A 27,866-nucleotide genomic window follows, 5' to 3' on the forward strand; every position below is an offset into this window, starting at 1 on the left:
CCGTGAGGCCCTGCGCAGAGCCGGCGGCGCGCCCAGCCTGTGACGCGCGCGGGGGACGGGGCGGGGAGCCGGAGGAGGCGGAGGCAGAGGAGGAGGAAGCCGGAAGTGCATCGGCCCCGGGTCTGTCCGGGCGTTGCGGGATTGGGGCCTGGGAACGCTCGGCCCCCGGCAGCCGAGAAGCCCGTGACTGGGCTGAGCAGCACCATCCCAGCCCTGGGGCCTGCTGACTGGTGAGGAACAATGGGCGGCGTGGGGAGGGTCTTTTCTGCGCACAGGTCGCACCCCAAACCGCCGGTCCCAGATCACGAGTCCCCGATCCCCGCGGCCCAGCCCGGTCCTCCGCCTCTCGGCATCCTCTGGCTGAGACCCTGACTCCGGGTCTTTGCTCTAGCAGTAGCCGATCCCCGATCCCTCCGCCCCCCACTCGAGTCTGCTCAGACCCCATCTGGCCCCTGGCCGTCTTCGGTTGTCGTCCCGCAGTCCCATTCCGGAGTCTCCTGTCTCCGCCCCCCGAATTCCCGCAGCCCTCCCCGTCTCCGTCAGCCCTGGGTCCCACCCCCCTATCCTCTGGTGTCAACCCTGACAGCCCAGTCCCGGCTTCACCTGCAGCGAACCCGGAGCGTTGCTATCCTCCACCGGACTGTCAGGCTCTGCGCGCCCCGCGGAGGTCGGCGGCGACAAGCAGCGACTGCGGAGCGACGGCGGGCGGCCCCGGGCATGTACGCCCCCGGAGGCGCAGGGCTGCCCGGCGGGCGCCGGCGGAGGAGCCCGGGAGGCAGCGCTCTGCCCAAGCAGCCGGAGCGTAGCCTGGCCTCGGCCCTGCCTGGCGCCCTGTCTATCACGGCGCTGTGCACTGCCCTCGCCGAGCCCGCCTGGTTGCACATCCACGGAGGCACCTGTTCGCGCCAGGAGCTGGGGGTCTCCGACGTGTTGGGCTATGTGCACCCGGACCTGCTGAAAGGTGAGGGTGCTGCGCGCTGGCCCTTAAAGCCTCGGTGGGGGACAGAATGTGTTCTGGCTGAAGCAGAGATAGCCAGGGACCAGACACTTGGTTGAAGGAAACGGCCCCATAACTGCCTGGTGTTCATGCCCACCAGGTGGCTCTGTTTGGGGTCCGGCCCCTCATTAATTCTGATGTTATTCAGCTAAGCACCTACTCCTCACAGCCATGTTAATCCGGACTGCTGCTATTTTAGGATTCTGCTGGAGGAAGGACGCTGTGTATCGAGAAAAGATAAGGGTGCTAGGTATCACAGTTAGCTGGCCTCTTCTAAGGAGCCTGTGAAATATGGAAAAGCTTCTTTGGGGCAGACTGATTAATGGAGAAAAAGGAACTTTTAATTTGACTAGGTTTTAAAACATATCTTAGAGTTCTATGGTAATCGGATGCGTATTAGAGAAGAAGGGAATCTGTGGCATTTTAGGTAATCGGAAGACCGTTCCATTGCCACCCGCAGTACAACAGTCGGAATGTGGCTCTTGGAACCATTATAGGTGTGCCTGACAGAGGCAAGGTTGCTTTGTTCATCATCATGCTTTCCGGCCAGAAAGACAGCAGACGATGGGAGGGTCCTATGGGCCCCATAGTTTATCCTGCCCAGTCTTGTCTCCAGTAAAAATTGTGAAGTGTGAGGACAGGACTGGACTGTATCACCTGCTTTTTACCCTAACAATGATCAATGTACCCCAAACAGTCCTTAGTAACAGCATAGTTCATCAACCCCAAGGTCTTTTGAGCCATCTTGAAGGTCTTATATCCTCTCTGTGCTATCCTCTCTGTGCTATTCCCTGGCTGTGATGCATTCCAGATGTTTACTGCACCGCCTATCAGAAGCACTTCCTGTTAGATATCTGCGTGTTACCTCCTGAAGAATTCAGGCACTGGGATTTGGTGAAAAGGTCCAAGTTCCCCGCTGTGCATCGGACCATACTCTGCTTCTGCAGGTCTAGGCTGAAAAGCCTCATCCTTGTGGCCAAATGTTGCCTTTCTCTGAGTGTTCTCTTACTGTTTTGCATCTCTCTTGAGTTTTAGAAGCTGTAGGGTGATTTTGTAGAAGGTTGGGGACAACTGGTTGTTTCCAGATTTCACCTTAATGGTACTCTTTGCTGGGTTGGCTCATTAAAGCCAAAGTTATGCACACGACAGAGGCCTTATATGCAGCCTTTTCTCTGTCATGTTGCTAATGGCACAAAGAGCATTAAGCTTGAGTGAGTCTTGGTGGTTTTTCTGTTAGCACATTGCCCTGTACTTGCTTTCTTTGAAGCACACATACCACCTTCCCACCACTAGACCCATCAGATCTAGAAAGCTAGATCTCTGAAATCTAGCACTGCATAGGGTGTGCTTAGCTGTGGCTCAGAAAAATGAAGGATCTCCCCAAGGCTACCCAGTTTAGGGTGGCAGAGCTGGGACTACCCCACCTCTGTTGATGCCAATATAAAATGATGCCGTGTCATTTATGGTTTTTATCCTTTGTTTTACTTCAGCTGTCATAAGGAGCAATCTCATAATTATTTCACTTTGGTGTGCATCCTTGTCGAAGGCATGTTAAAAATAAAAGTAAATTTTTGAGCCGGGCGTGGTGGCAGGCATCTGTAATTCCAGCTACTTGGGAGGCTGAAGCAGGAGAATCGCTTGAACTTGGGAGGCTGAGGTTGCAGTGAGCTGAGATTGCGCCATTGCGCTCCAGCCTGGGCAACAAGAGCGAAACTCCATCTCAAAAAAAAAAAAAAAAGAAAGGCCAGGAACTGGCTCACACTTCTGATCCCAGCACTTTGGGAGGCCGAGGCGGGTGGATTGCCTGAGGTCAAGAGTTGGAGACCAGCCTGGCTAACATGGTGAAAGAAACCCTGTCTCTACCAAAAATACAAAAATTAGCTGGGTGTGGTGGCACACGCCTGTAGTCCCAGATACTCTGAAGGCTGAGGCAGGAGAATCGCTTGAACCCAGGAAGTAGAGGAGTTGCAGTGAGCCCAAGATCACACCACTGCACTCCAGCCTGGGCAACAGAGCAGAGCAAGACTCCATCTCAAAAAAAAAAAAAAAAAGTAAATTCTTGGTGCAGGTTCTTCTTTGTTCACATGTGTATTTACTCTTTCTAAGAAATTATTCGGGCCAGGCCAGGCATGGAGGCTCACACCTGTAATCCCAGTACTTTGGGAGGCCAAGGCGGATGGATCACCTGAGGTCAGGAGTTCAAGATCAGTCTGGCCAACATGGTGAAACCCCATCTCAACTAAAAATACAAAAATTAGCCAGGCCTAGTGGCTGGTGCCTCAACTACCCAGGAGGCTGGGGCAGGAGAATCGCTTGAACCTGGGAGGTGAGGTTGCAGTGAGCCCAGATCACACTACTGCACTCCAGCCTGGTCTACAGAGTGAGACTCCATCTCAAAAAGAAAAAAGAAAGAAATTATTCAGGCTCCGTTTTGTCTTTTGCAAAGCATGTTTTCTTAACCTTTACATTACATTTGCTCACATATTTAGAGACCTTAACCTGTGTATAGTTTCTACTTGCTTGCCTGTGGCCATCTCCTAAGAGCACTTTGTGCCCATTAATAGGAGAGTTGGCAGTGGTGCCTCATGAGCTATCACAGAAGAATCAGTAAGGAATCCGGAAGTCCTTGATTGCATCTTCTCTCCCTTTTCTTTGTACCTACTGGTTTTTTGGTACCCAGTGGGCCTTCAGACATGTAGTATCCTGTGTGACTGTGCTGATCCTCAGGGCCTAACAGATATCCTGACCTGAGAGCCTGGAGTATTCCACATCTCAAGAGGGAGCAGAGCTGTCAAGCACAGATGTGGTGCATATAGAGTTGTTGTTTTTTTTTTTTTTTAAATGAGACAGACTCTTGCTCTGTCACCCAGGCTGGAGTGCAGCGGCGCCATCTCAGCTCACTGCAACCTCCGCCTCCCGGGTTCAAGCAATTCTCCTGTCTCAGCCTCACGAGTAGTTGGAATTACAGGTGCTCCACCATGCCCAGCTAATTTTTGTACTTTTCGTAGAGATGAGGTTTCACCTTGTTGACCAGGCTGATCTCAAACTCCTGACCTCAGGTGATCCACCCACCTTGGCTTCCTAAAGTGCTGAGATTACAGGCATGAGCCACCGCTCCTGGCCACATGTAGATACTTCCAGAGGGAGAACAGACCCTGCCAGGTCTCTGCCGGTGATGGGAGTTGGGCAGCCAGCAGGCCCTGGAGCAGCCTTACCATTTCTCAGCCCCTGCCTGAGTGCCACATTTTGACATTATGCTAAGCACACCCCATGCCTGCTTTTTTCCTCTTAAACAGCATCTTTATTTGGTAGGTACTGTTTCAGCCCCACTTCACAAAGGTCCCAGCTCAGAGAAGCTAGGTAGTTTGCTCAGCTAATCTGAGTGGACATTGACTCCAAAGTCCATACTCTTACCGCAACACCTTAGTGAGCTCCGAGTTTATTTCCCATCAAAGCTGCCTGAGGCTTATCACTTTCCTATTCTAGTTGAGTTTTATCATAAGCCCAGCCAAAGCTGTGCTTTTTGTCATAACTTCATCGCCTCAGTGTTGAGGCTTTAGTTGGTGATCCCAGGGCAAAGCCACTCTCCCATTGTCATTCACAAAGCTTCAGAGGCTTTAGCCAATGAAAGCTGGCTCCAAAGAACCCATCCTGGGCTGGGTGTGGTGGTTCACTCCTGTAATCTCAGCACTTTGGGAGGCTGAAGCAGGAGGCCAGCAGGATCACTTGAGTCCAGGAGTTCAAGGCTGCAGTGAACTATCGTCGTGCCTCTGCACTCCAGCCTGGGTGACAGAGTGAGACCCTTCCTTTAAAAAAAAAAAAAAAAGACCTCATCCTGGGTTTTCTCCACTGCCCCTGCAAGCGGTGCCTGCTTCTCACACAGCTCTCAACCTGGCCCTGGGTGGAGATAGACTCACACCTCTAGACCCCAGAAAGAGGGGCCGCAGATAGTCATTTCTTCTGAGCCTTTCTGCCTCTCAAGTGTGGCCACCAAAGGGCACTGGCAACAGCCCCAGGAAGCATCTTTGGAGAATGAGGAAGTTGGGGAGTAGAAGTCAGGTGAATCACAATTGACAGCAGCCACTGGAAGATCAAGGGCCTTCCAGAGAGAGCCTGTGTGCCTGATAGGTGGTGACTGGGGCAGCTGACACTGCCAGGCCCTGCGGGGCCTGTTGGTGTCTGTGGGATAACCTGGCTGGGCACTAGAGGGCTCTGTTAAGAGGCCTGTGTCACAGGCCTGTCTGGAAGCTAAAAAGGTCACAGTGAGGAGACTCCGAGCAGGTTGCACAGATGCATAAAGAGGGATTGGGGCATTGGGGAAGTGTCTCTAATTCAGAGGGACTCCAGCAAGAAGGGAGGCGGGGTGGGACAGAAGTCCTTTTAAGCCTTTCTGCCTGCAGACTGTTTGGGTCAGGAGTGGTTAGAGCAATGGGCAGATAGACAGGAAGAGGCAGGACCTTCAAAACAAATCTAGCCTGGTGACTCACCAGTGACCTTGAGCAAAGTCAGTTCCATGGGATCCTATTACAGCTGCCTACTTCCCTGATGACTAGAGGGCACCGCCAAGCAGTGTTTACCAAAATCAACAGGCCAGAGCACAGCTGGAAGGTAGGAGGTGTTCTGTGTCTAGCCAGGGCATCGTGGACTGCACCACTGGCTTGAATTTCAAGTTAGGGTCCTGCCTTGCATGCCATTTCTCTCTCGAATAAAATCCTACATACATAACCTTCAGGGGTTTTCTTTAGCAATCCCCTCATGGGAGCAGGTGCTTGTTGCCTTCCCTGCTGTACCGATGTCTAGGAAGGGAGGAGAGAAAGACATTGAGATACTGACTCCAGAAGAGTCTCTGAGCTGGGCTCCAAGCCTGTCTAGGATAACTGCCTGTTCTTCCGGTGTGCTCTGAGACCCTCTGAGGAAAACCCACCTGTTACACGGGGCAGGCCCCTGGGGTATCTGTTAACGTTACCCAAAGGGAAGTTCATATTTGGTTTTCTCACTAACCCTGAGGGTTTACTCACAGCTTTGGAGTGGGGAAAGGCAGTTACATTGAAACAAAACCTGTTGGAGTTTTAGGTCAAAAGTCTCTTCTCTCTATCATATTGTCATACTTGTAGGGTAGGCCCTTAGTCTGGCTTTAGTAGGCCTTGGTCCACACGGGCTGACGTGTGGTCAAGGAAGTCTTGGTAGAAGAAGGAAAGGCATGCTGAGGTGACACACTGGCCCAGCTGAAACAGCCTCTGGTTAATAACAGCACAGGTGGCTGCTCTTTCATGGGCACGGTGTCAGCTGACCCAGCATGCCCTGGTGGTGGGTGGGGCAGATGTTATTGTTTTCATTTGATAGATGAGAGAACAGAGGTCCAGCGCACTCAAGGGACTTGCTCAAAGTAACACAGTCTCTGCTAGAGCTAGGATTCGGCGCCAGGTCCCAAGCCTTTCCGGTGTCCTGACCACTTCCTAGAGCAGGCTCTGATGGTGGCAATGCTGCAGGAGCTTAGACACCATGCCTGGCAGGTTTTGCCCAGTAATTCCCCATGTGAGGACTTAATGACCCAAACCTTTTTTGCTTCTTTGAGAGATTTCATTGCTTCAAGCTGTTCCTCTAGTGAGCTTAGCAGCTGGCTCTGAGGATGGCTCCAACAGGATTCCTGTTAGCTTCTGACCCCTCATTCACGCACAACTCTTTAGGAATTGATTGATTATCTCCAGGGAAAAATACAGCGGCCGAGTCTGGTACTTAGTGATTCCGAGCAGCACAGTGTAGGGGAGCCTGATCATGGTTTGGAATCTAGCTCTGCAGCGTGTGGCCTGGAGGAAGCCACTTCACCTTCTGGAGCCCCCGACTCCTCATCTGAGCTGTGTGGTAAATCCCCCAGGGGGGCACTTCACCCATCTGTGTGCACAGGCTGTTCCAGGAGGGGTATACAAGGCCCCTCCAACAATATTTGCCTCTGGAGAGGAGCAGGTAGACACCCGCAAGGGGAGGGATGTCCTCTTGGAAGCTTTTTATCATGTGCATGTCTCCTTACTACTAAAACTCATGTGTAATGAAACATAAGACAATAGGAGTATATGTCATGGATGTACATTTTTAAGGATAATCAGATGAACATCCTTGTGCTCACCATCCAGCCAAAGAAACAATACAGGCTCCTTGAAGCCCGCACATATTACTTTTCTTACTCCAACTGCCTGGCCTCATCAGTAATGAGTGGAATCTGACACGGCCTGCTGCAGAGCAGCATGTGACCTCTGGTAGGTTATTCTTGGAAGCACTATAAGAACACTGCCCCATCCCTGCCACATGCCACATGGACCCCAAGAAGAACTCTCTTAGCTTTTAATAAGATTTAAAATAAAGCCAGGAGATAGCCCCTGTCTCCTAGAGCTTTTCTTTCAGTGAGGCCCCATGCACTACGGCTCTGCAGGGCTGGGTTCAATGAAGGCTGGTCCCAGTTGCTGGCAGGGTTCACACACAGGCAGGCTTTCTGGCAGTAGACAGTTACCCAGGCTGGATGCTTGGGCCCAAAACAGATGGTCAGCAGACAAGAGATCATGACAGATAGCTCTGAGGGCTGCTTCGTGGGTGACCCAAAGCCAGACAGAGGTGTATGAGCCTTGTCTGGGCCCAGCCAGCCTCTGCTGGGCGAACTCTGAGCCTGAGGCAGGGTATGCGTGCTCAATCCTAGAGGCTCAGGGCTTCTCTCTACCCAGAACCTGTGATGCTGGCATCTGTTGGGCTGAGTCAGCTTTGCTGGGTTTAGGTCCCCTCCCCAGGTTCCTGGACTTTCCCCCATCAGTCCACCTTCCTCTGAGGTCTGGAACCAGTGTTTCTTGAAGTGTGGGGCTTGGATCACCTGCATGGGGATTACCTGGGCTGCTTGTTAAAATCCAGATTCCTAGGCCCTGCTCCAGACCTAGAACTCGGACTCTCTGGGGACCTGGGAACACGCTTTCAGCCAGTGCCACAGTGATTTGGGTATGCCCTAGAGATTGATGATCACACCCCACACCCTCTCAGCCTGAGATCAAGTTCAGGAAAGGACGCTATATAGCCTGAGTCTTGCCAGCCCTTTCCAAATTTTCCTAAATCACTTGGTGACCCATGGCCTAAATAAAAGAAGAACTTGCCAGTGGCTGTAACAGAAGAAGGAGAGGAAGTTAAGGCCCATTTCCTAGTTTTTTTTTTGAGGCGGAGTCACTCTGTCACCAAGGCTGGAGTGCAGTGATGTGATCTTGGCTCACTGTAACCTCCACCTCCCAGGTTCAAGCAGTTCTCCTGTCTCAGCCTCCTGAGTAGCTGGGACTACAGGTGCACGCCACCATACCTGGCTGATTTTTTAAATTTTTAGTAGAGACAGGGTTTCACCATATTGGTCAGGCTGGTCTCAAACTGCTGACCTCAGGCGATCCACCCACCTCGGCCTCCCAAAGTGCTGGGATTACAGGCGTGAGCCACCATGCCCGACCCCATTTCTACTTTTTATGAAAGCTTAAAATACTTAATCATGGCCTCGTTTCTTTTTGGTTCAGCCTTTATTCTACCCTATGCTTCTGGGAGCTTTTGCAGTTTGCATAGTTATCAAAGGAGACAGACAGTATCATCTAGTTTTTTGTTTTTTTGTTTTGTTTAGTTTTTTGTTTTTTTGTTTTGTTTTGTTTTTTGTTTTTGAGATGGAGTCTCGCTCTGTCGCCAGGCTGGAGTGCAGTGATACGATGTCGGCTCACTGCAACCTCCGTCTCCAGGGTTCAAGCGATTCTCCTGCCTCAGCCCCCCGAGTAGCTGGGACTACAGGCGCGCGCCACCACGCCCGGCTAATTTTTGTATTTTTAGTAGAGACGGGGTTTCACCATGTTGGCCACGCTGGTGTCGAACTCCTGACCTCAGGTGATCCACCCGCCTCAGCCTCCCAAAGTGCCAGGATTATAGGCGTGAGCCACTGTGCCCGGCAGTGTCGTCTAGTTGAAATGTTTTTTTAAAGAATGGCTAAAGTACTGGAGGGAAATACAAGTTGCTGTGTGTCTGCTGCGTGGTTGTTGTCATGGGCTCTCCCTGCACCATGACCCCCAGGAACCCCTTGAGTGCTGTGTCTTTTCTTTCAGCCTCTTCCTTTTCCTTCATTTATGCCCTTGACGTGTGCACGTTGGCACTGTCCAAGGCTTCTGGGGCTTTTGTGGTATAAATGTGGTGGCTTCCTAGCTTTTCCTGTTGATGGCTTGTCCCCAGCTCTGCCGAGTCTGCTGAGTCCCTTTTAGGTAGGTCTATTTCCCTTTACTTTCCAGTTTTTGGAACCTTGTTTTATACCTCCATTTCTTTTTGTGTGGGTTGCCTTTTAAAAGAATTCTTTTGTTCTCGTAGAGTTCAGGGAGGGAGCTAAACTAAATGTGATGATATAGTCTACCAACTTTCCTAATCTATGTAATACTTTCTTGTAGCTGCACATTTCTCTAAACTGCTGCAACTTCTTTCTTCCTCTTTTCTTTATTTTACTTTTTTTAAAAATTGTGGTAAAATATACATAACATAAAACTTAGCATTTTAACTTTTTTTTTTTTTTTTTTTTTTTTGAGACAGAGTTTCTCTCTTGTTGCCCATGCTGGAGTGTGAAGGCGCAATCTCGGCTCACCGCAACCTCCATCTCCCAGGTTCAAGCAATTCTCCTGCCTCAGCCTCCCAAGTAGCTGGGATCACAGGCATGCACCACCACGCCCGGCTAATTTTGTATTTTTAGTAGAGACAGGGTTTCCCCATGTTGGTCAGGCTTGTCTCAAACTCCTGACCTCAGGTGTTCTGCCCGCCTTGGCCTCCCAAAGTGTTGGGATTACAGGTGTGAGCCACCGTGCCCTGCCAACATTTTTTTTTTTTTTGAGACAGAGTCTCACTCTGTCACCAGGCTGGAGTACAGGGGTGCAATCTCGGCTCACTGCAACCTCCACCTTCCGGGTTCAAGCAATTCTCCTGCCTCAGCCTCCAGAGTAGCTGGGACTACAGGCGCATGCGATCACACCCAGCTAATTTTTGTATTTTTGGTAGAGACGGGGTTTCACCATGTTGGCCAAGATGGTCTCGATCTTCTGACCTCGTGATCTGCCCGCCTCGGCCTCCCAAAGAGCTGGGATTACAGGTGTGAGCTACCATGCCTGGCCAATATTTTGTTTTTTTAAGAGACAGGGTCTCTCTCGGTCATCCAGGCTGGAGTGCAGTGGTGTGATTATAGCTTACAGTAACTCCTGGGCACAAGCAGTCCTCTTGCCTCAGCCTCCTAAGGAGCTAAGACTATAGGCATGCGCCACCATGCCCAGCTAATTTTTTTTTTTCCTCAAAGAGACGGGGTCTCACTATGTTGCCCAGGCTGATCTCAGACTCTTGGCCTTGAGCAATCCTCCTGCCTCAGCCACCCAAAGTATTAATAACCATTTTAAGTGTTGAGTTCATTGATATTAAGCACATGCATCATGACTATCTGTTTCCAAAACTATCATCATTTCAAACTGAACCTCTGTGCACATTAAATGATAACTTCCTGTTCTCCCCTCTCCCTACCTGCTGGCAACCACCATTATATTTTCTGTCTCTATAAACTGATTATTCTAGGTATCTCATATGAGTGGAATTATAAAATATTTGTCCTACATTTGGTTGATTTCACTTAGCATAGTATCTTCAAGTTCAACTTCTTTTTGGAACAAAAAGAGAATGAATGAGTGAGTAAATGGAGAATCATCATTAATTGACCTGTATGGTCTTAGCCTCTCTGGCTGTCTCAGCTCCAAAGTCAGGCTTTTCCTGCCAGCTCAAAATATCCTTTAGCAGAATGCATTAACATGTCAGGTTAATTGTCAGTGTCTTTAAAAATGGTTAGAAGGGCATGGCATACACAATGAAGTAGAATCCTGCACTTAGGCTAGTCTTGTTGGAAAGAGAAGGACTTGAGGTACAGGAGAGCAGTGGCCTTTGCTAATGTGGAATTTGCTCCAGCTCCCCTGCAGACCACCCAGGAGCAGGGGCTAAGACAGCGTCCTCCAGAACTGCCCTGGCTCCCAGGACTGTGGTGGAGGGGAATCAAACTCCTTCTAGGTGGGGACTTCCTGCACCAAGTGTTACTTGGGGCCGTGAAAATTTGGTTCTCCCTCTACAGATTTCTGCATGAATCCCCAGACAGTGCTGCTCCTGCGGGTCATCGCCGCCTTCTGTTTCCTGGGCATCCTGTGTAGTCTCTCCGCTTTCCTTCTGGATGTCTTTGGGCCGAAGCATCCCGCTCTGAAGATCACTCGTCGCTATGCCTTCGCCCATATCCTCACGGGTAAGCCGTGAGCCTGCTCACAGTGGGAGAGGAACTGCTACAGGGTGGGGGCATCCTGTCTGAGTTGCCGGTGGGGGCTCTGGTTTCTCTGAGCAGGCACCCTTCCAGGAGCTCATGTGCCAAGCTCCAGTCTTTCCCAGAGTGTCAGGGTGTCAGCAGCCTGCTCCAGTCTAGCTGCTAACTTGGCAGGATCACAAACCCACTCAGCCCAGCTGTAGAGGGGAAATGTTGCTAGAAATTCCACAAGGAAGCTCACAGCTCTCTAAAATGGCATTTGAAGCTCAGACCTGACATGAGTGAAGAAGGAACCAGGCAGTCTCCCGTGTCTCCCCTGGAGCTCCTGGTCAGATTCTCTCCTCTCCACCTTCCTGCTTCCCTACAGACCCGCCTTTTCTTGTATGTAGCAGCTGTCCTCCCTCGTGCCTGCACTGCTGTGCTGGTTTGAATTGTGGTGTGCCTACTCCAGCTCCCAAGCTATTTGCTCCTTAAGACAGATGGAATCTGACTGGCCTAGATCAGGTCAGACTGCTGTCCCCAACCTCAGGCCAGGAATCCCATGGCCAAGAGAGTTCCTCCTTGCAGAGTCTGGGGCCAGGCAGGTTCTCTGAGAATGGGGTTTGGGTAGAGAGGCTGTGATTGGGTCCTCAAGCATCCTAGCTGTGGAGTGCTCACTAATTCCCCTTCTGTGCTGTCCCTCTGTCTCCTAGTCCTGCAGTGTGCCACCGTCATTGGCTTTTCTTATTGGGCTTCTGAACTCATCCTGGCCCAGCAGCAGCAGCATAAGAAGTACCATGGATCCCAGGTCTATGTCACCTTCGCCGTTAGCTTCTACCTGGTGGCAGGAGCTGGTGGAGCCTCAATCCTGGCCACGGCAGCCAACCTCCTGCGCCACTACCCCACAGAGGAAGAGGAGCAGGCGCTGGAGCTGCTCTCAGAGATGGAGGAGAACGAGCCCTACCCGGCGGAATATGAGGTCATCAACCAGTTCCAGCCACCCCCTGCTTACACACCCTAATGCCAGCCCTGGGCTCTCTTCCTCGGCAGCCCCTCCCTCAACTCTGCAGCTCCTCTCGCACCCAGAGGAGCTCCTTTCCCCAGCAGGCCTCACTGGTAGGATCCTGACCATCTTCTCCAAACCTTCCCCAGGAGAGACTCTGCCTTTAGGGTCATCCAAGTATCACTGCTCTCAGAACCGGAGGTCCACTGGTTTTCTATAATGTACTCTTTCCCTCCTGCCACATCCTGCCCCCTTCACATTCACGAGTCATTACCAGCCAGGGAAGGTCATCCAAGTTTCCTCCAGCATGGGCCATATCTTTGGGACTGAGACTTTCCTTGGAGAGCTGCTGAGAGTGGACAGTCCCAAAAACAAGTGTCAAAGGGCCCAAGGGAAAGGGGACTGTGCCCTGGAGGCTCACTTCACAGGGATCAGTGTTTGCTCCACAGCTGTAGCTCTGGGCTGACGGCCCCCAGACCCCTTCCTTCTCGGAGTGACCCGCCCCCAGGCCACCTGCTCCGGGGAGTTCTGTGCACTTTACTCTTTGGACTTCTCCTCACGTGTGCCCTGGTTTTATGGGGAGAGGGAATCGCTGTTGGGAAGGCAGAGCAGTTGCAACCCTCTCTGCCCTTGCTTCATGTGGCTGGAGCCCAGGCAAGGAGAGCAGGAGCCAGCGTGAGACTGAGGCCCCCTGGTGCCTATCAAGGACCAGAGTGAAGGGGACTACATCTCCCAGCCCTTCACCTTTTAAATATGAGTGGTTTTAAAAGGAAAAAAATGAAACCAGGCAACAGCAACAATATTCTGTTTTTAAAATAGGGACAAGACTGTTGTCACTTTTTAGACATGTATCCCATTCCTTTTGGCTCAGCAATATTTGGGGCTGTAGCTCCTTCCAAGCCCATGGTAGTCCCTCCCCGAGTCTCTCCCAGTAGAATGCAGCCTCCCTTCCCTGGCCCCTTCCCTCTCAGTGACGGTGACTCCCTGGGGCCTTCTCGTGGAACCCAGAGGGGCTGAGGACTGTGGCCTGGCTGGCGGGCCAGCGTGGTGCTCCTCAGGACTGCAGCACTGAGATGGAACCTGGCCTCAGTTTAGGAACAGGGGCCACAACAGGGCAGGAACCCACCACCCTCCACATAGGAATACAACCAGTGGGGCCACATCATGTGAGGCATCAGACCCACACTGTCAGCCCAGCAGGCCGGGCTGTGTCCTTCAGACCCAGTGCTGCCCTAGACTCTGACTCGGGACTCCAGCTTGCCACGTGCCCTCTCCCCTCTTGAATGTACTCTGGTCTTGCAGTGTGCTGCTGGGACTTTCTTGCTCAGCCATCACTCTGGTCACCTTGTTTGCTCTGGGTCTGGCTGAATTTTCTGCCCTGAGATCTGGGCATAAAGTGGATGAAACTTGAAAGACCTTCAGTGTAGATCCAGATGGCCAACCTGTCCTTGTTAAGTTACTTGCTTCTTGGGAATCAGTGTCCCCTGCTGAGCTGAAAAGGAAATGGATTCCAATCTCTTCCAACCTTTAAGGTGATAGATAGTTTGAGCAAGACTGGAGAATGGACAACACTATGAAGCTGTGGCTAGAAAGAGACTGTCATGTCCCATCCTTTGGCCAGATTGACTGGGGATGTCCGGACAGATGCCTGCATGGGTGGTGAGGGCCACATCTGCACACGAGCCAGTGGCTGCTTGCAATTCACTGCTGTGATGCCAGAGTGTGTTCAAAGGTGACTCTCCTGCTCTTCTGGACTCTTCTCTCAGGCAAGAAAGGCTGCAGGCTGCCTGCTATGTGATGCCTGAGCACAAAGCCAAGGAACTGAACTAAGTCTTTCTGTTAAGTCCTGAGTTTGTCATTGGCAGGTTTACTTGTGGCCAGCTCTCTCTGCCCTTGGGTGTCTGAGCAGGCAGACCAGAAGACCAGGCACTGGACATGCATGCCAAAGGGACTGGTCATCTCCTGAGGACCTGTACATGACCCTGTGGACTGTTCCGCACAATCCGGAACCCACTTTTTATTCACTCCCCATGTCTTTGGCCTTCCTCTTCTTTCTCTTTCCCTCTGCCATCCTGACACTGATAGTTTGTCATATAAATTCCCCTGGTTGTGTTTTTTTTTTCTAGAAAAAAATTAAAAAGGAAAACAAAACCAAAAAAACCAGAAACCACGAACAAGAATGGAAATGACAATGGCTGCCTGTCATTTTTCTGTCACGATTTTCCTGATTTGGTTTGTTCCCTTTGTCTCAGAGAAGCAGGAGATGTTGATGAGGCTGTAATTTTTTTTCTTTTTCTTGTTTTTGAGACAAGAGTCTCGCTCTGTCACCCAGGCTGGAGTGTAACGTGGCATGATCTCAGCTCACTGCAACCTCTGCCTCCTGGATTCAAGCGATTATCCTGGCTCAGCCTCCTGAGTAGCTGCGATTACAGGCATGCGCCACTATGCCCAGATAATTTTTTTGTATTTTTAGTAGAGACAGGGTTTCACCATGTTGGCCAGGCTGGTCTGGAACTCCTAACCTCAGGTTATCCACCCACCTTGGCCTCCCAAAGTGCTGGGATTACAGGCATGAACCACCGTGCCTGGCCAAAGATGTAATTTAAAATAGAAGGGACTTGGCATGGGCCAGCTCCGTGCATGGCATTTTCACCCCCAGAGCTTCCTAATCCTGTTTTCACACAGGAAGTTTCTAGGTCTTTCTAGAACAGCTAGAAATAGTAGCTGACTCCCGCCCAAGGCCCAACCTTCAAACCCTGAGCTCTTCAGGCTGCGTCCTCTGGTGAGCTATAGAGGAGAACGTGGCTCCTAAACTCTAGCCATCCTGTGGGAGGAAATAGACTTCTTTGGGCTGTGGCTTGCAGAACAAACTACACTTTCCCTCTATTGTTTAAATTTTATTTAATAATTTGTGTGTTTTTCTGTCTTTATTTTCTGTATTTCACGTTTTCCTTCACTCCCTAGAAACTGCACTTTCTTTGAAACCATAGGCAATGAATCTTACTAGGAGAGGCATGGGGATAGAGACAGTTCTGGGAGTGTGACCTGTAAGCCTCCTGTAGGGCAGTGCCAGGCCTTGATTGCCCACGTTCTCTCCATTCCTTCTTCCTTCATACATTTGATCACACAGCCTACACCCAGCCCCGAGTGTGCATCACGGTAAAAGAGCTGAGGGCTCTCTTCAGGGAGCAGCCCATTTAGGTCTCTTTTGTTGTTGTTAGGGAGAATACACATCTTTCTTGGAAGCTGGGAGTGTGTTCTCATTTCATGTCCATTCAGACAAAGCACCATTAGGCACCATGAAATATACAGTGACGGACAGGACCCTGTCTGCAAGGATTTTATGTCCTTAGTTCAGGAGATGGACTTGTCCACAGAAAGGCAGAGTGAAGTGGGCGGCCAGCTCGGAAAAGTCCTGTGCCCAGAAGGGAGCCAGTTCTGACCTGAGTGATAATGAAAGGCTTCCTAGAGGACGCAGCTTGAGCCACACTTGATGTGGGAGTGAACTGGGATAGGGACACTCCTGCTGAGAGAATGGCAAGAGCAAAAGCACACTGGTGGCCAGGACGTGGTAAGAGCCGAGGTTAGAAAGGTGAGGGGCGCTCATTTAAGGCACTAACAGCAGAAGGAGCCCAGGAAGGATTTTCAGAAGGGAAGGGAGGGATGCAGCCTTATTTTAATGACTGGTGGCAGTAGGAAGGGTTCTGCCTGGCCTTAAGTGAGGGTGTTGAAAGTGGGAGACAGGACCTGCCAAAGGGGAAGAGGGCGGTCACAGTCAATCCCAGGGCCCAGTGTCTCAGCCAGGTGCTGGAGTTGGGAATGCGGGAGCCCCAGTCTCTGCCCACCTGTCACATGGCAGCTGGAAGGTGGCATCAACTGCACAGGCGAAGAGGGGCCCGCACACGAGAAGCCATGGGATGTGAAGGGCCGCAAGGAGAGGACCCTGGGACACAGGAAGAGGTGGTGCATCTGGGGCAGGGCGGCTTTCCCAAGATGACTAGAGAATCTTCAGCTGGCATCTTGCCTGAAATATCCACGCTCTCAGCCACTACACTAATGGAACACAGATGCTGTGGGGAGACAGAAGGGAACTGACAAACTTCATGCCCCTGTTTTCAAATAGCCTGCAATCTTACCTCTTCCTCTGCATTTTTTGGGGGGAGTGACATTTTAATGGGAGGCAGGAGGTTTGTGGAGAAGAGAAAATGTTTTTTTTGTGGGGGTGGGTAGAGACAGTCTCACCATGTTGCCCAGGCTGGTCTCAAACTACTGGCTTCAAGCAATCCTTCTGCCTCCCTTCCCAAAGGGTTGGGATTACAGGCTTGAGCCACTGCACCAAGCCTGAAAATGTCGTTTTGAATGAGCCCACCTGAAACGAAGACGCTTCATTAGGGTCACTGGTTTGAGAATTAAGATCAGTTCTGGCCGGGTGCGGTGGCTCACGCCTATTATCCCAGCACTTTGGGAGGCCGAGGTGGGCGGATCACAAGGTCAGGAGATCGAGACCATTCTGGCCAACATGGTGAAACCCCGTCTCTACTAAAAATACAAAAATTAACCAGGCATGGTGGCAGGTGCCTGTAGTCCCAGCTGCTCGGGAGGCTGAGGCAGGAGAATCACTTGAACCCGGGAGGCAGAGGTTGCAGTGAGCCGAGATTGTGCCACTGGACTCCAGCCTGACAGAGTGAGACTCCATCTCAAACACACACACACACACACACCGGTTCCTCACCATAAGCTTTGGGGAAAATTCTTGGCTTTTTTGCTGGGGGAGAGAGCAGTGTCCAGGGAAGATTGGCTGATCTCAGAGCTGGAGGGTTTATGCGGGACTGGCCAGCCCCTTCAGCTGAGTGGGACAGCAACACAGGGGGTGGCAATGGTCTTCATAAGATGTACAAGGTGAGGGAGAGTCCCCTCCAGCCAACCCTGTGTCTAAAGAGTCAGGTAACGAAGAACTTTCCAGAGACAGCTGTGAGTCCGTCTGGCTTAAGGGGTTGTACAGGTGTCTGAGAATGGGGCCTGAAGGTGCAGGGCCTGCAGGCTGCCCTGTTTGGAAGGTTCCTGTCCTGTCTTGGTAGAAAATGGCAGCTAGCCTTGTAAAGGGCCTCCCTGTGTAGCGAGATACACCATGTAGCTCCAGATGCCCCCATGGCTTCACTTCCCTCTTGGGGGTCTCTCAGTATATGTCTAGTGCCACCACTATTGGTGGAGAGTTTCCTTCTGGAATAACCTTGGGGTGGTGGATGGGTTTTATTTTAATAAAGGAAGAATGTCTCATTCATTTTTTCTTATTTATTTTTTGAGACGGAGTCTCACTTTGTTGCTCAGGCTGGAGTGCAGTGGCAAGATCTCGGCTCACTGCAACCTCCACCTCCCTGATTCAAACAATTCTCCAACCTCAGCCTCCCAAGTAGTTAGGATTACAGGCATGCACCACCATGCCTAGCTAATTTTTATATTTTTAGTAGAGATGGGGTTTTGCCATGTTGGCCAGGCTGGTCTCAAACTCCTGACCTCAGGTGATCCGCCCGTCTTGGCCTCCCAAAGTGCTGGGGTTACAGGGGTGAGCCACTGCGCCCTGCCCCGTTATTGATTCTTTCCATCTGTTTGCTTTCTCATATTCTAACAGGGTATGGGAAATTTGCTTGCATGTACACACATGCAATTTCTTTCCTTTTTTTCTCTTTTTCTTTCTCTTTCTCTCTTTCTTTCCTTTCTTTCCCTCCCTTCCTTCCTTTTCTTTTCTTTTTTCTTTCTTTTCTTTGACAGGATCTTGCTCTGTCTGGAGGCTGGAGTGTAGTGCTGCAATCATGGCTCACTGCAGCCTCAACCTCCCAGGCTCAAGTGATCCTCCCACCTTAGCCACCTGAGTGGCTGGGACTGCAGGTGTGAGCCACTACCTCTGGCTAATTTATTTTTTGCAGAGACAGAGCCTTGCCATGTTGCCCAGGCTGGTACACACCCAATTTCTATTATGTGTACAGGCCTGTGTCTTTCTTCTTGTTTACCTTATCAGTCCATTAGGCCAGGAGTCATGTGTTGTTGTTTTTATTTTTTTTTAAGGTGGAGTCTCACTCTGTTGCGAGTGGACAAGAGTGCACTCTGGAGTGCTGGAGTGCAGTGGTGCGATCTTGGCTCACTGCAATCTCCACCTCTGGGTTCAAGCAATTCCCCTGCCTCAGCCTCCTGAGTAGCTGGAATTACAGGCGCACACCACCATGCCTGGCTAATTTTTGTATTTTTTAGTAGAGAATGGGGTTTCACCATGTTTGCCAAGCTGGTCTTGAACTCCTGACCTCAGGTGATCCGCCTGCCTTGGCCTCCCAAAAAGCTGGGATTACAGGCATGAGCCACCACACCCGGCCGGGTCATGCTTTTTAATGTGACATTCATTCAGCAAATACACTGAACACAAGTGCCTTGTGGAGGATGCAGAAATTCTAACACATATGATCCTTGCCCTCTAAGGCCTTCCAATCCAGCCACCAGGAAAGAGGAAACCTGATGACACCGAAACGTGATAGCCAAGGAACACTTCCTAAAGAAGAGACTTGATCTGGGCCTTGGAGAAGGGGCAGGCCTTCATGAGAGCATGGTGAAGGCAGTGGTGTGAAAGCAGGAAAGGAAAGGCGTGGCTTTGGGGAACACTGAGTTGATGTGAGCAGCTCCTTCCCACTGGAGGTGCAGGGCAAGCAATTAGCTCATGGACCTAGCCCAGGAGGGCCTGGAACATCAAGGTTGTCAGAATGCTCACAGCTGCAAGACCCAGAACTGAAAATTTCTTAACTAAATGGAATTTATTGTTTTCCACAATTGAAAAGTTCAGCGTAGTCGGGGGGACTGGGCTGGGTCCAGGGACTCAAACAATGACACAAAGACACAGTTTCTCTCCACCTCTTTGCTTTGTGTGTCTGCTCAGGCCATCTCTCCCCAAAGGTGGTGAAGATGGCCACCAGCAGACTGGGGCTCACCCTAGACTCCTTTTTAAGGTAACAGGATGACTCTCTTTTGCCCAACTTAGATCATGCCCCTTACCCTGAACCCTGGCAAATAACGTGGAGCTTCCTCCTGTGGTCCAGGTAGAGGATGGTTACATGTGGGGTCTGGGATTCAGAGGTGGCACCGCTGGCAGTGGTTGGGACATGTGAGCACAAGGGTGAGGCCTACACCACTCTGAGGCCTTGGCTGCCCCTTCTCTCTCCCCCAGCCCTCACCTTTCCATGATGGTAAGACATGAGGCCACTCACCAGCTCTGTCTTCTTGAAGAAAATCAGTGTCTTATCTTTGAACAGAGCTGGGCCTTGAAGTCAGGCTCACCCACTCTCAAACCGTGGGGGAAACAGAGCCTTGGTTACACCAGCTGTGTCTCAGGGATTGTTTTTTCCGCTTCTCTCCTACCCTTGCCCGTTTCTTCCTGCTCCTTTCCAGCACCTACCCAGCTCCTCACTTTCCTGACTTTTGTTTTCTTTTCCAAGCAGCTTGAGCAGTGCTTGATGCTCCTGGGTCACAGCGTGCACACATCCTGGCTGTTCTGGGTAACCGCACACCCAACCCCAGTCCCATCCCCATATCTCTATCCTGAAATCAACCCAAAGGGTGGGGATGGAGCAGGCAACAGCAGACAACAGAAGGCGGGGGTACTGAGAGCATGTGCTGCTATTCAGGTACCCTTTGCAGTAATTCCTCAGAAGCACTAACATTTCTGCTGATCTTGGAATGATGCTGTATTACTCAGGGTTCTCCAGAGAAGCAGAACAATAAGATGTGGAGATATATGTACATATACAGAAAGACATTATAAGGAATTGGCTCATACAAATGTAGAGGCTGACAAGTCCCAAGTTCTGCAGGGTGAGTCAGCAAGCCGAGACCCAGGAGAGCCGAGGTTGTAGTTCTAGTCTGAAGGCCAGCAGGCTGAAGATCCAGGAAGAGCTGATGTTTCAGTTCAAGTCCAAAAACAGGAAGAAAGCTGAGGTCACCACTTGAAAGTTGGTCATGCAGGAGGGGCGCCCTCCAACTCAGCCTTTTGTTCTATTTGGGCCCTCAGCTGATGGATGAGGATCCCCTGCGTTAGGGAGGCAGCCTGCTTTACTTGCTCCACCAACATAAATGCCAGTCCTACCCCACGCCCTCACAGATGGACCCAGAGTAATGTTCAAGCTGATATCTGGGCACCCCATGGTCCAGTCCAACTGACACATAAAATTAATCATCACAGATGCCTTCTTCAGCACATGCTCGATATCTAACAAATATCTCTACGGTGAGATTTTCCCCCCAACCTTGGGCCCACTTAAGAAAGATGTTGAGCTGGGCACGAGGGCTCACGCCTGTAATTCCAGCACTTTGGGAAGCTGAGGTGGGTGGATCACTTGAGGTCAGGAGTTTGAGACCAGCCTGGCCAACAAGGTGAAACCCCGTCTCCATTAAAAATACAAAAATTAGCCGGGCGTGGTGGTGGGCGCCTGTAATCCCAGCTACTTGAGAGGCTGAGGCAGGAGAATTGCTTGAACCTGGGAGGCAGAGGTTGCAGTGAGCCAAGATCATGCCACTGCACTCCAGTCTGGGTGACGGAGCAAGCCTCCGTCTCCAAAAAAAAAAAAAAAAAAAAAGAAAGATATTGAGAAATTGGAGAGGGTCCAGGCAAGCATTCTGAGTGGATGAAAGGTTAAAAGTTCCAGAGAAAAGGATGTAATAGCAATCTTAAATGTGTGAGGAGATAATTATTTATTTGCTCAAATGTGTGACTTAAAAAGGTACGCCTTCTCTGTAGGACTGTTTCCTTATATGTAAATGAGGGGCTGAACTGGGTGACTTTACAGTCCTGCCAGCCATAAAGATCCATGACTTCCTGAGAGGGGGCTGCCACGCTCTGTATCCACTGTGGGAGATGAAGAAGGACTGAGGAACTGAGCAGTTTAGCTGTAGCCTGTAGTACCAGCTACACAGGAGGCTGAGGCAGGAGGACCACTGGAACCCAAGAGTCTTGAGGCTGCAGTGCACTATGATCATACCTATGAATAGCCACTGCACTCCAGCCTGGGCAGCACCACCAGACCGCATCTTTCTTTCCTTTCTTTTTTTTCTTCTTTTGATGGAGTTTCGCTCGTCACCCAGGCTGGAGTGCAATGGGGTGATCTTTACTCACTGCAACCTCCATCTCCCAGGTTCAAGTGATTCTCCTGCCTCAGCCTCCCAAGTAGCTGGGATTACAGGCATGTGCCACCACGCCCACCTAATTTTTGTATTATTAGTAGAGACAGGATTTCTCCATGTTGGCCAGGCTGGTCTCAAACTCCCAACCTCAGGTGATCTGCCCACTTCGGCCTCCCAAAGTGCTGGGATTACAGGTGTGAGCCACTGCTCCTGGGCTCTATTTATTTACTTACATGAGTTTTTTTTTTTTTAATAGGTTTTTGGGGAACAGGTGGTGTTCGGTTATAGGAATAAGTCGTTTAGTGGTGATTTCTGAGATTTTGGTGCACCTACCACCTATGCAGTGCACACTGTACCCAATGTGTAGTCTTTTATCCTTCACCCCCTTCCCACCCTTTACCCTGAGTCCCTAAAGTCCATTGTACTCATCTCTATTAAAAAAAAAAGAAAAAAAGGCCAGGTGCAGTGGGCAGATCACTTGAGGTCAGGAGTTCACAATCAGCCTGGCCAAAATGCTGAAACCCCATCTCTACTTAAAAAAAAAAAATTAGCCAGGCGTGGTGGTGTCTCGGCTGTAGTCTCAGCTACTCAGCAGGCTGAGGCAGGAGGATCACTGGAACCCAGGAGGCAGAGGTTGCAGTGAGCCAAAATTGAGCCACTGCCCTCCAGGCTGGGTGACAGAGCGAGACTCCATCTCAAAACAAAAACAAAATAAAAACAAAACAAAACGAACAACAGCAGCAAAAAAAGGCCAGGTTCAGTGGCTCACACCTGTAATCCCAGCACTTTCGGAGGCCGAGGTGGGCAGATCACTTGAGGTCAGGAGTTTGAGACCAGCCTAGCCGACATGGTGAAACTCCGGCTCTACTAAAAATACAAAAATTAGCTGGGTGTGGTGGCTTGCTCCTGTAGTACCAGCTACTCGGGAAGTTGAGGCAGGAGAATCACTTGAACCTGAGAGGCAGAGGTTGCAGTGAGCCAAGATTGCACCACTGCACTCCAGCCTGGGGGACCAGCCAGACCTTGTCTAAAAAAAAAAAAAAGGAAAGAAATAAATTCTTTTCCCATCTTTCTTTCTTTATTCTTATTTTTTGAGACAGCGTCTTCATCTGTTGCCCAAGGTAGAGTGCAGTGGCACAACTGCAGCTCATTGCAGCCTCTATCTCCTTAGGTTTAAGCAATCCTCACACTTCAGCCTCCAGGTTGCTGGGACTACAGGTGTGCAACACCACACCTGACTGATTTTTTTTTTTCTTTTCTGTATTTTGTAGAGATGTGGTTTTGCCATGTTGCCCAGGCTGCTCTCAAACTCCTGGGCTCAAGCAATCTACCCACCTCAACTTCCCAAAGTGCTGGGATTACCACCACACTTGGCCCTTTTCTCATTTTTAAAGTGGGTTGTCTTTTATTGTTGAGTTTTAAGAGCTTTTGTTTGTTTTTGCCATCCTGTGCCACTCTGTTGCACAGGATGGAGTGCCGTGGCGCCATCTGGGCTCACTGAAACCTCCAACTCCTGGGTTCAAGTGGTTCTTCTGCCTCAGTCTTGAATGAGCCATTATGCCCGGCTAATTTTTGTATTTTCAGAGAGATAGAGTTTCACCGTGTTGGCCAGGCTGGTCTCAAACTCCTGACCTCAGGTGATCCGCCTGCCTCGGCCTCCCAAAGAGCTGGGATTATAGGCATGAGCCACCATGCCCGGCTGAGTTTTAAGAGTTTTTATATATTCTAGATACCAGCCCCTTATCAAGTGGCACAGAGCAACTATGGCAGAGGGCCTACAGAGATTAAGTTTGTGCCCCATAGATATACACTAAAACATTTTGGAGAAATGGAAAAATATGGGTTGATACTTTCCATTGCAACAGAATTCTTTTAAAAGACAAAAGAACCTTAGATATTCTCACCAAATTTCAGGATGAAGAACACAGATATTGGAAATTCTTGCTCTAATCTTACCTAAGGGTGTATTAGTCAGTGCTGTTTTAGTTGCAAAAACTAAAAACTCAACTCAAATTAGTCATGGAAGAAAGGAATTTATTGGCTGAGCAGCGGAGAAGTTAAATCCTGAGGTGAATTTGGGGCTCCCAAGATGTCTGGGCCTCCTCACTCCCCCTCTTCCAGCTCCACCCCTGATCACTGGCATCATTTCCTGGCCAGGCCCTTCTCTAGCCTTCAGTGTGGCAAGAGAGCAGTTTCATTTCCGGCTATCTCAGAGCACTGCATTCAACAGAAAACAAAGCAAGCCCTTTCCTTGGAGTTTACAAATGACTCAGGATTCACTCCGATTTGACCAAGAGTCAGAACCCTAATTGGCCAAGCCTGAAGTCACTTGTCTACCCCTGATACTGGGAATAGAATGCATGGATGAGAGGGAGGTGGGTGGTTCCATGAAAAGGAAATTCAAGCACTTTTCCTAAAAGAAGGGGGAATGGATGCTGAAACAACACGTCTCCCACAAAGGGAGCAGACACTGGGCTTGTGAAGCTGCCCCATACCTTCCCCACAGAACTGGGTTTCCCTCCTTGGTGCCCCTGACGGACCCTTGTCTTCACCCTCCATTATGTATTCATCATGTGGCATCGTCACTGTTTCCTCCTCTGTCTCCAGAGTGTCTTCTCTTAGTTCTCAGCTAGTAAGAGAAGGAGGCTGGGCATGGTGGCTCATGCCTGTAATCCCAGCACTTTGGAAGGCCAAAGTAGAAGGATTGCTTGAAGCCAGGAGTTTGAGACCAGGCTGGGCAACAAAGTAAGACTCCCGTCTCTACAAAAAAGAAAAAAAAAGTTAGCTGGGCATGGTCATGTGCACCTGTGGTCCCAGCTACTTGGGAGGCAGAGGCAGGAAGACTGCTTGAGCCCAGGAGTTTAAGGCTGCAGCGAGCTATGATTGCACCACTGCACTCCAGCCTGGGTGACAGAGTGAGACCTCATCTATAAAAATTTTTTTTAAATGCAGGGGTGAAGGAAATAAGGAGGTAATTACTGAAAGAATGAAAGGTCATGCTAGAAATATACCACAAAATGCAATGGGTACTCAAAGAAGGGCAAGATTAAAGGGGACAGGAAATCTATTCTGGGGTGTCTTTGAGGGCCCTGAGAAATAAAACAAAGGAGTGGCAATAGGAACCAAAATATCCTCTTAATTACTGCTAGAGGGCTGGGCTGGAGGACACAGCTTTAGACCTGTGAACTAAGTGAGCTGCTAATGCAAATCCCACTAGGAGGCAGGCTCACCCGCCCAGCCATGGTAGCCCTCAACCAGAGAAAGCCTCCTTTAGTCCTGCAGGAGTGCAGCCCCCTCAGCGAGAGCAGTGGGATTTTATACCCTGCATGCGGCTCACCCCCAAGGCGATGGAGGGGCCCACTGGCCTACACAGGACCAGTTTCCCCTCCCCACCTACCTATCCAAGCAGTCATCTTTTATTTTCCCTGGGGCAAAGTAATAGAGGGGTGGAGAGAAGGCAGGAATGTTACCCTAGTGGAACTCCCTGAACATGGGAGGAAACTGGTAAGGTTTCCAAAAGCTCATGGAGACAGTGGCATTTAAGATGGGCCTCTCTTAAGGTCCTGAGCAGGAGGAAATGCAGAGACTCTGGGCCAACACTCCTAGATGTGGCTTCTGGTCACCCCCACTGTCAAGGTGGCTCTACTCTTGCCCCATGGCTCTCTGTAATAACTGCCCTCTTGCCTTGCCTGCTGGCCTGGGTTGCTATGGTGCAGTAACTCTACAGCTTGGTACTTGGGTCTCGACTTGTTCATACATGTTGGTGCATCTCTGTGCCCTAAGATTCTCTTCCAGCTATAGCTGGCTCTGTTTCTCTGCACCTGCCACACTGCAATGAGCAGATCTATTTCCAGGTCTGGCAGCCCCTGCTGCTAGGCTCGTTCCCATAGTGGTAAACTGGGCCAGGCTGAAGAGATGATATTAACCTAAACTGAGCCAGAAACTCACCAACTGCAGGGAAGGAAGGAAGCAGGAGTGTGTGCTTCACTTTGCTTCCTAGGCTCCAGACCCCCAACTGCCCGCTGGGAAAACAAGGGCAGCTCTTGCCCACATGAAGCAGGGAGCCTCGCTCCTGAGGCAGGGCGCTGGTGGAGGCTGCCTGAATGTGTGTTCTCACTGGCGACTTGGATCTGGTCCTGAGAAGAGTTGACCCGAGATGTCTTTGGCCTTGCAATTCCACATACAGCCCCCTCCTTGATGACAAAAACAGATGCTTCCATGAGGAGTTTTTGAATTCGGAAGAAATTACCTGCTATGAGGAACAGTCTCACATACTGAGGAGTAAGAGGACGAATATTGTAAACACTTTTCATTCTGAATAATAGACTAATAGAGCTTTGGATTGTCCATGTATTCTGAAGGGAAGAAAAGGCACTTATTTGCTGCCTTTTGGCATGATAGTCGAAGCCCAGGGGTTGCATCAGACTCAAACAGCTTGCTCTCCAAGTCCTGAGGGGAAAGGGACCAAGGCATAGACATGAGAGCTAAGAACAACCAACTTCAAGCAGGCCCACTTAACCCTCTGCACAATGCCTGCCCTCCGCTGTAATGAGAAATGATTTCCACACATGCTGCTGCTAAGATAATAAGAGTGCTTCCGAACTCTCTGCCAGAGCCCAGACTAGAAGACATGATCTGTAGCTTGGGATCTGAAACCTGCAGGCCATGAGGAAGGACACACAGAGGGCAAGGGCATCAGCTAAGGGACAGCGGCGAGGGATGGCTGCAGAGGGGGTGTGCAGAGCTCCAGCACCGTGCAGGTGGAGAGAGTCCGTGCTCTAACTCCCAACACTGGTTATCCGCACCGGGATACTCTGTTGAGTTCCATGACAGAATCTGTTTCAGGGCGGGCTCCCTGGAGGCTGACTTTGAGATGGAGATTCCCATGCAGGGAGTGTACTGGGGCTGCTCTCAGGTTCAGCACCTACAGAAGGGAAGGAAGCAGACTTGCTCAGAGGGAGAAGCTGGGCTGCAAGGCAGTCTCGACACACCCCTCAGCTGAACCCATGGAGGGTGTTGAAGCATTAGAAAAGCCTCATGGCCGTCCCAGCTTCAGATGCCCCCAGCCCCCACCGAGCTGAGAGGCCAGACCTTTGTACCCCAGCTTCAGCCAGTCACTGGGTACACACTGTCCCCAGAGGGGTGGTGGGACATTGGGTGGGGAAGCTGTCTTCACTTGGGGGCAATTCCTGAGGAGGGCTGTGAGCCAGCAATCCTCCCAGCAGCTGGGGCAGAGCCTCTGTCTTGAGGGGGATTTGGATTGTTTATCAGGGCGTCCACAGCCTCTTGTGCCACTCAGATCCACAACTCTGGGTAAGTTCTGGGAGCAGCTCGTCTTTCTCTGGAACAAACTAATGGTTCATCAGATGACCACAGCCCCCACCACTGCAGCTGTTCTTGAGGTCTCACCGATACTCCCCATCTCCCTCTTCTATCCATTTTATCTTTATTTATTTATTTAGAGACTTGTTCTATTGCCCAGGCTGGAGTGCAGTGGTGTGATCACAGCTCACTGCAGCCTCCACTTCCCAAGCTCAAGTGATCCTCCTGCTTCAGCCACCTGAGTAGCTGGAACTACAGGTGTGTGCCACTACACCCAACTAATTAATTTTTTTTAAGAGATGAGGTCTCACTATGTTGCCCAGGCTGATGTTGAATTTCTGAGCTTGAGTGATCCTCCTGCCTCAGGCTCCCAAAGTGCTAGGATTACAGGTATGAAGCACTGCACCCAGACTTCTATCCATTTTATTTTATTTTACTTTTTGTTTTGAGACCGAGTCTCACTGTGTCGCCCAGGCTGGAATGCAATGGCACGATCTCGGCTCACTGCAACCTCCGCCTCCCAGGTTCAAGCAGTTCTCCTGCCTCAGTCTCCTGAGTAGCTGGGATTACAGCCACATGCCACCACACCTGGCTAATTTTTGTAATTTTTTTTTAGTAGAGACAGGGTGTCACTATGTTAGCCAGGCTGGTCTCAAACTGTGACCTCAGGTGATCCTCCCACCTTGGCCTCCCAAAGTGCTGAGATTATAGGCGTGAGCCACTGAGCCCGCCTCGGCTTCTATCCATTTTAGATTCTCCTCCCTGCAGGAAGCACCTCAGCTGAGCCCCTGGCCACCACACCCTTTTCAGGCTATGGCTGCTGCACCTGTGCATTTATCATCAGCAAGGGGCAAGAGTACAAAGACATATTCCTTCTGGCTCCCACTGTGCAACTGCAGCCCCATCTCTTCCTGGTGGGCAGGGTCCACTACTCCTGCCAGGATGGTGGCTCCTGCTTCTTGCCTACTGGTTCCTTGGTGTACTTTTGCTGTATCCCTTCATGGAAACATTTCCTTATTGGGAACCAGAACCTAAAACCCTCAAAGCTTAGAGTTGTGGTAACAGAAATACCCCAATGGGATTAATGTAAA

At 50.5% G+C, this 27,866-nt stretch overlaps 2 protein-coding genes across 8 annotated transcripts in view; one reads left to right on the forward strand and one right to left on the reverse strand.

The window, feature by feature from the left end:
* The first annotated feature begins 88 nt into the window (after positions 1-88).
* On the forward strand, positions 89-14,489 carry TMEM127 (transmembrane protein 127). Of its 4 annotated transcripts, none has more exons than XM_003805730.5 (4): positions 89-230; positions 610-961; positions 11,136-11,300; positions 12,008-14,489. In XM_003805730.5, the coding sequence occupies exons 2-4, from the start codon at positions 718-720 to the stop codon at positions 12,313-12,315; spliced, it is 717 nt and encodes a 238-aa protein (XP_003805778.1). In that variant the 5' UTR covers positions 89-230; positions 610-717; the 3' UTR covers positions 12,316-14,489. The 4 variants fall into 4 exon arrangements, with proteins under 4 accessions (XP_003805778.1, XP_003805777.1, XP_054963639.1 ...); XM_003805729.4 differs by having other exon boundaries at positions 92-230; positions 587-961; XM_055107664.1 differs by lacking the exon at positions 89-230 and adding an exon at positions 9,572-9,690 and having other exon boundaries at positions 830-961.
* Positions 14,490-19,075: 4,586 nt separating this feature from the next.
* LOC134728636 (uncharacterized) overlaps positions 19,076-27,866 on the reverse strand; it is a 38,318-nt gene continuing 29,527 nt past the window's right edge. For 2 of the 4 annotated variants that reach the window (XR_010109248.1, XR_010109249.1), the window contains exon 3: positions 19,076-26,377. Coding sequence is in view for 2 of the 4 variants with exons in the window: in XM_063594802.1 (XP_063450872.1) it covers positions 25,398-25,902 (505 nt within the window). In the remaining 2 variants the exon portion in view is untranslated. The remainder of the gene's footprint in view (positions 26,378-27,866) is intronic. The other 2 variants (XM_063594803.1, XM_063594802.1) reach the window with 2 other exon arrangements.

This window comes from Pan paniscus, chromosome 12 (genome assembly GCF_029289425.2).
Source record: "Pan paniscus chromosome 12, NHGRI_mPanPan1-v2.0_pri, whole genome shotgun sequence".
Lineage (NCBI taxonomy): Eukaryota > Metazoa > Chordata > Mammalia > Primates > Hominidae > Pan > Pan paniscus.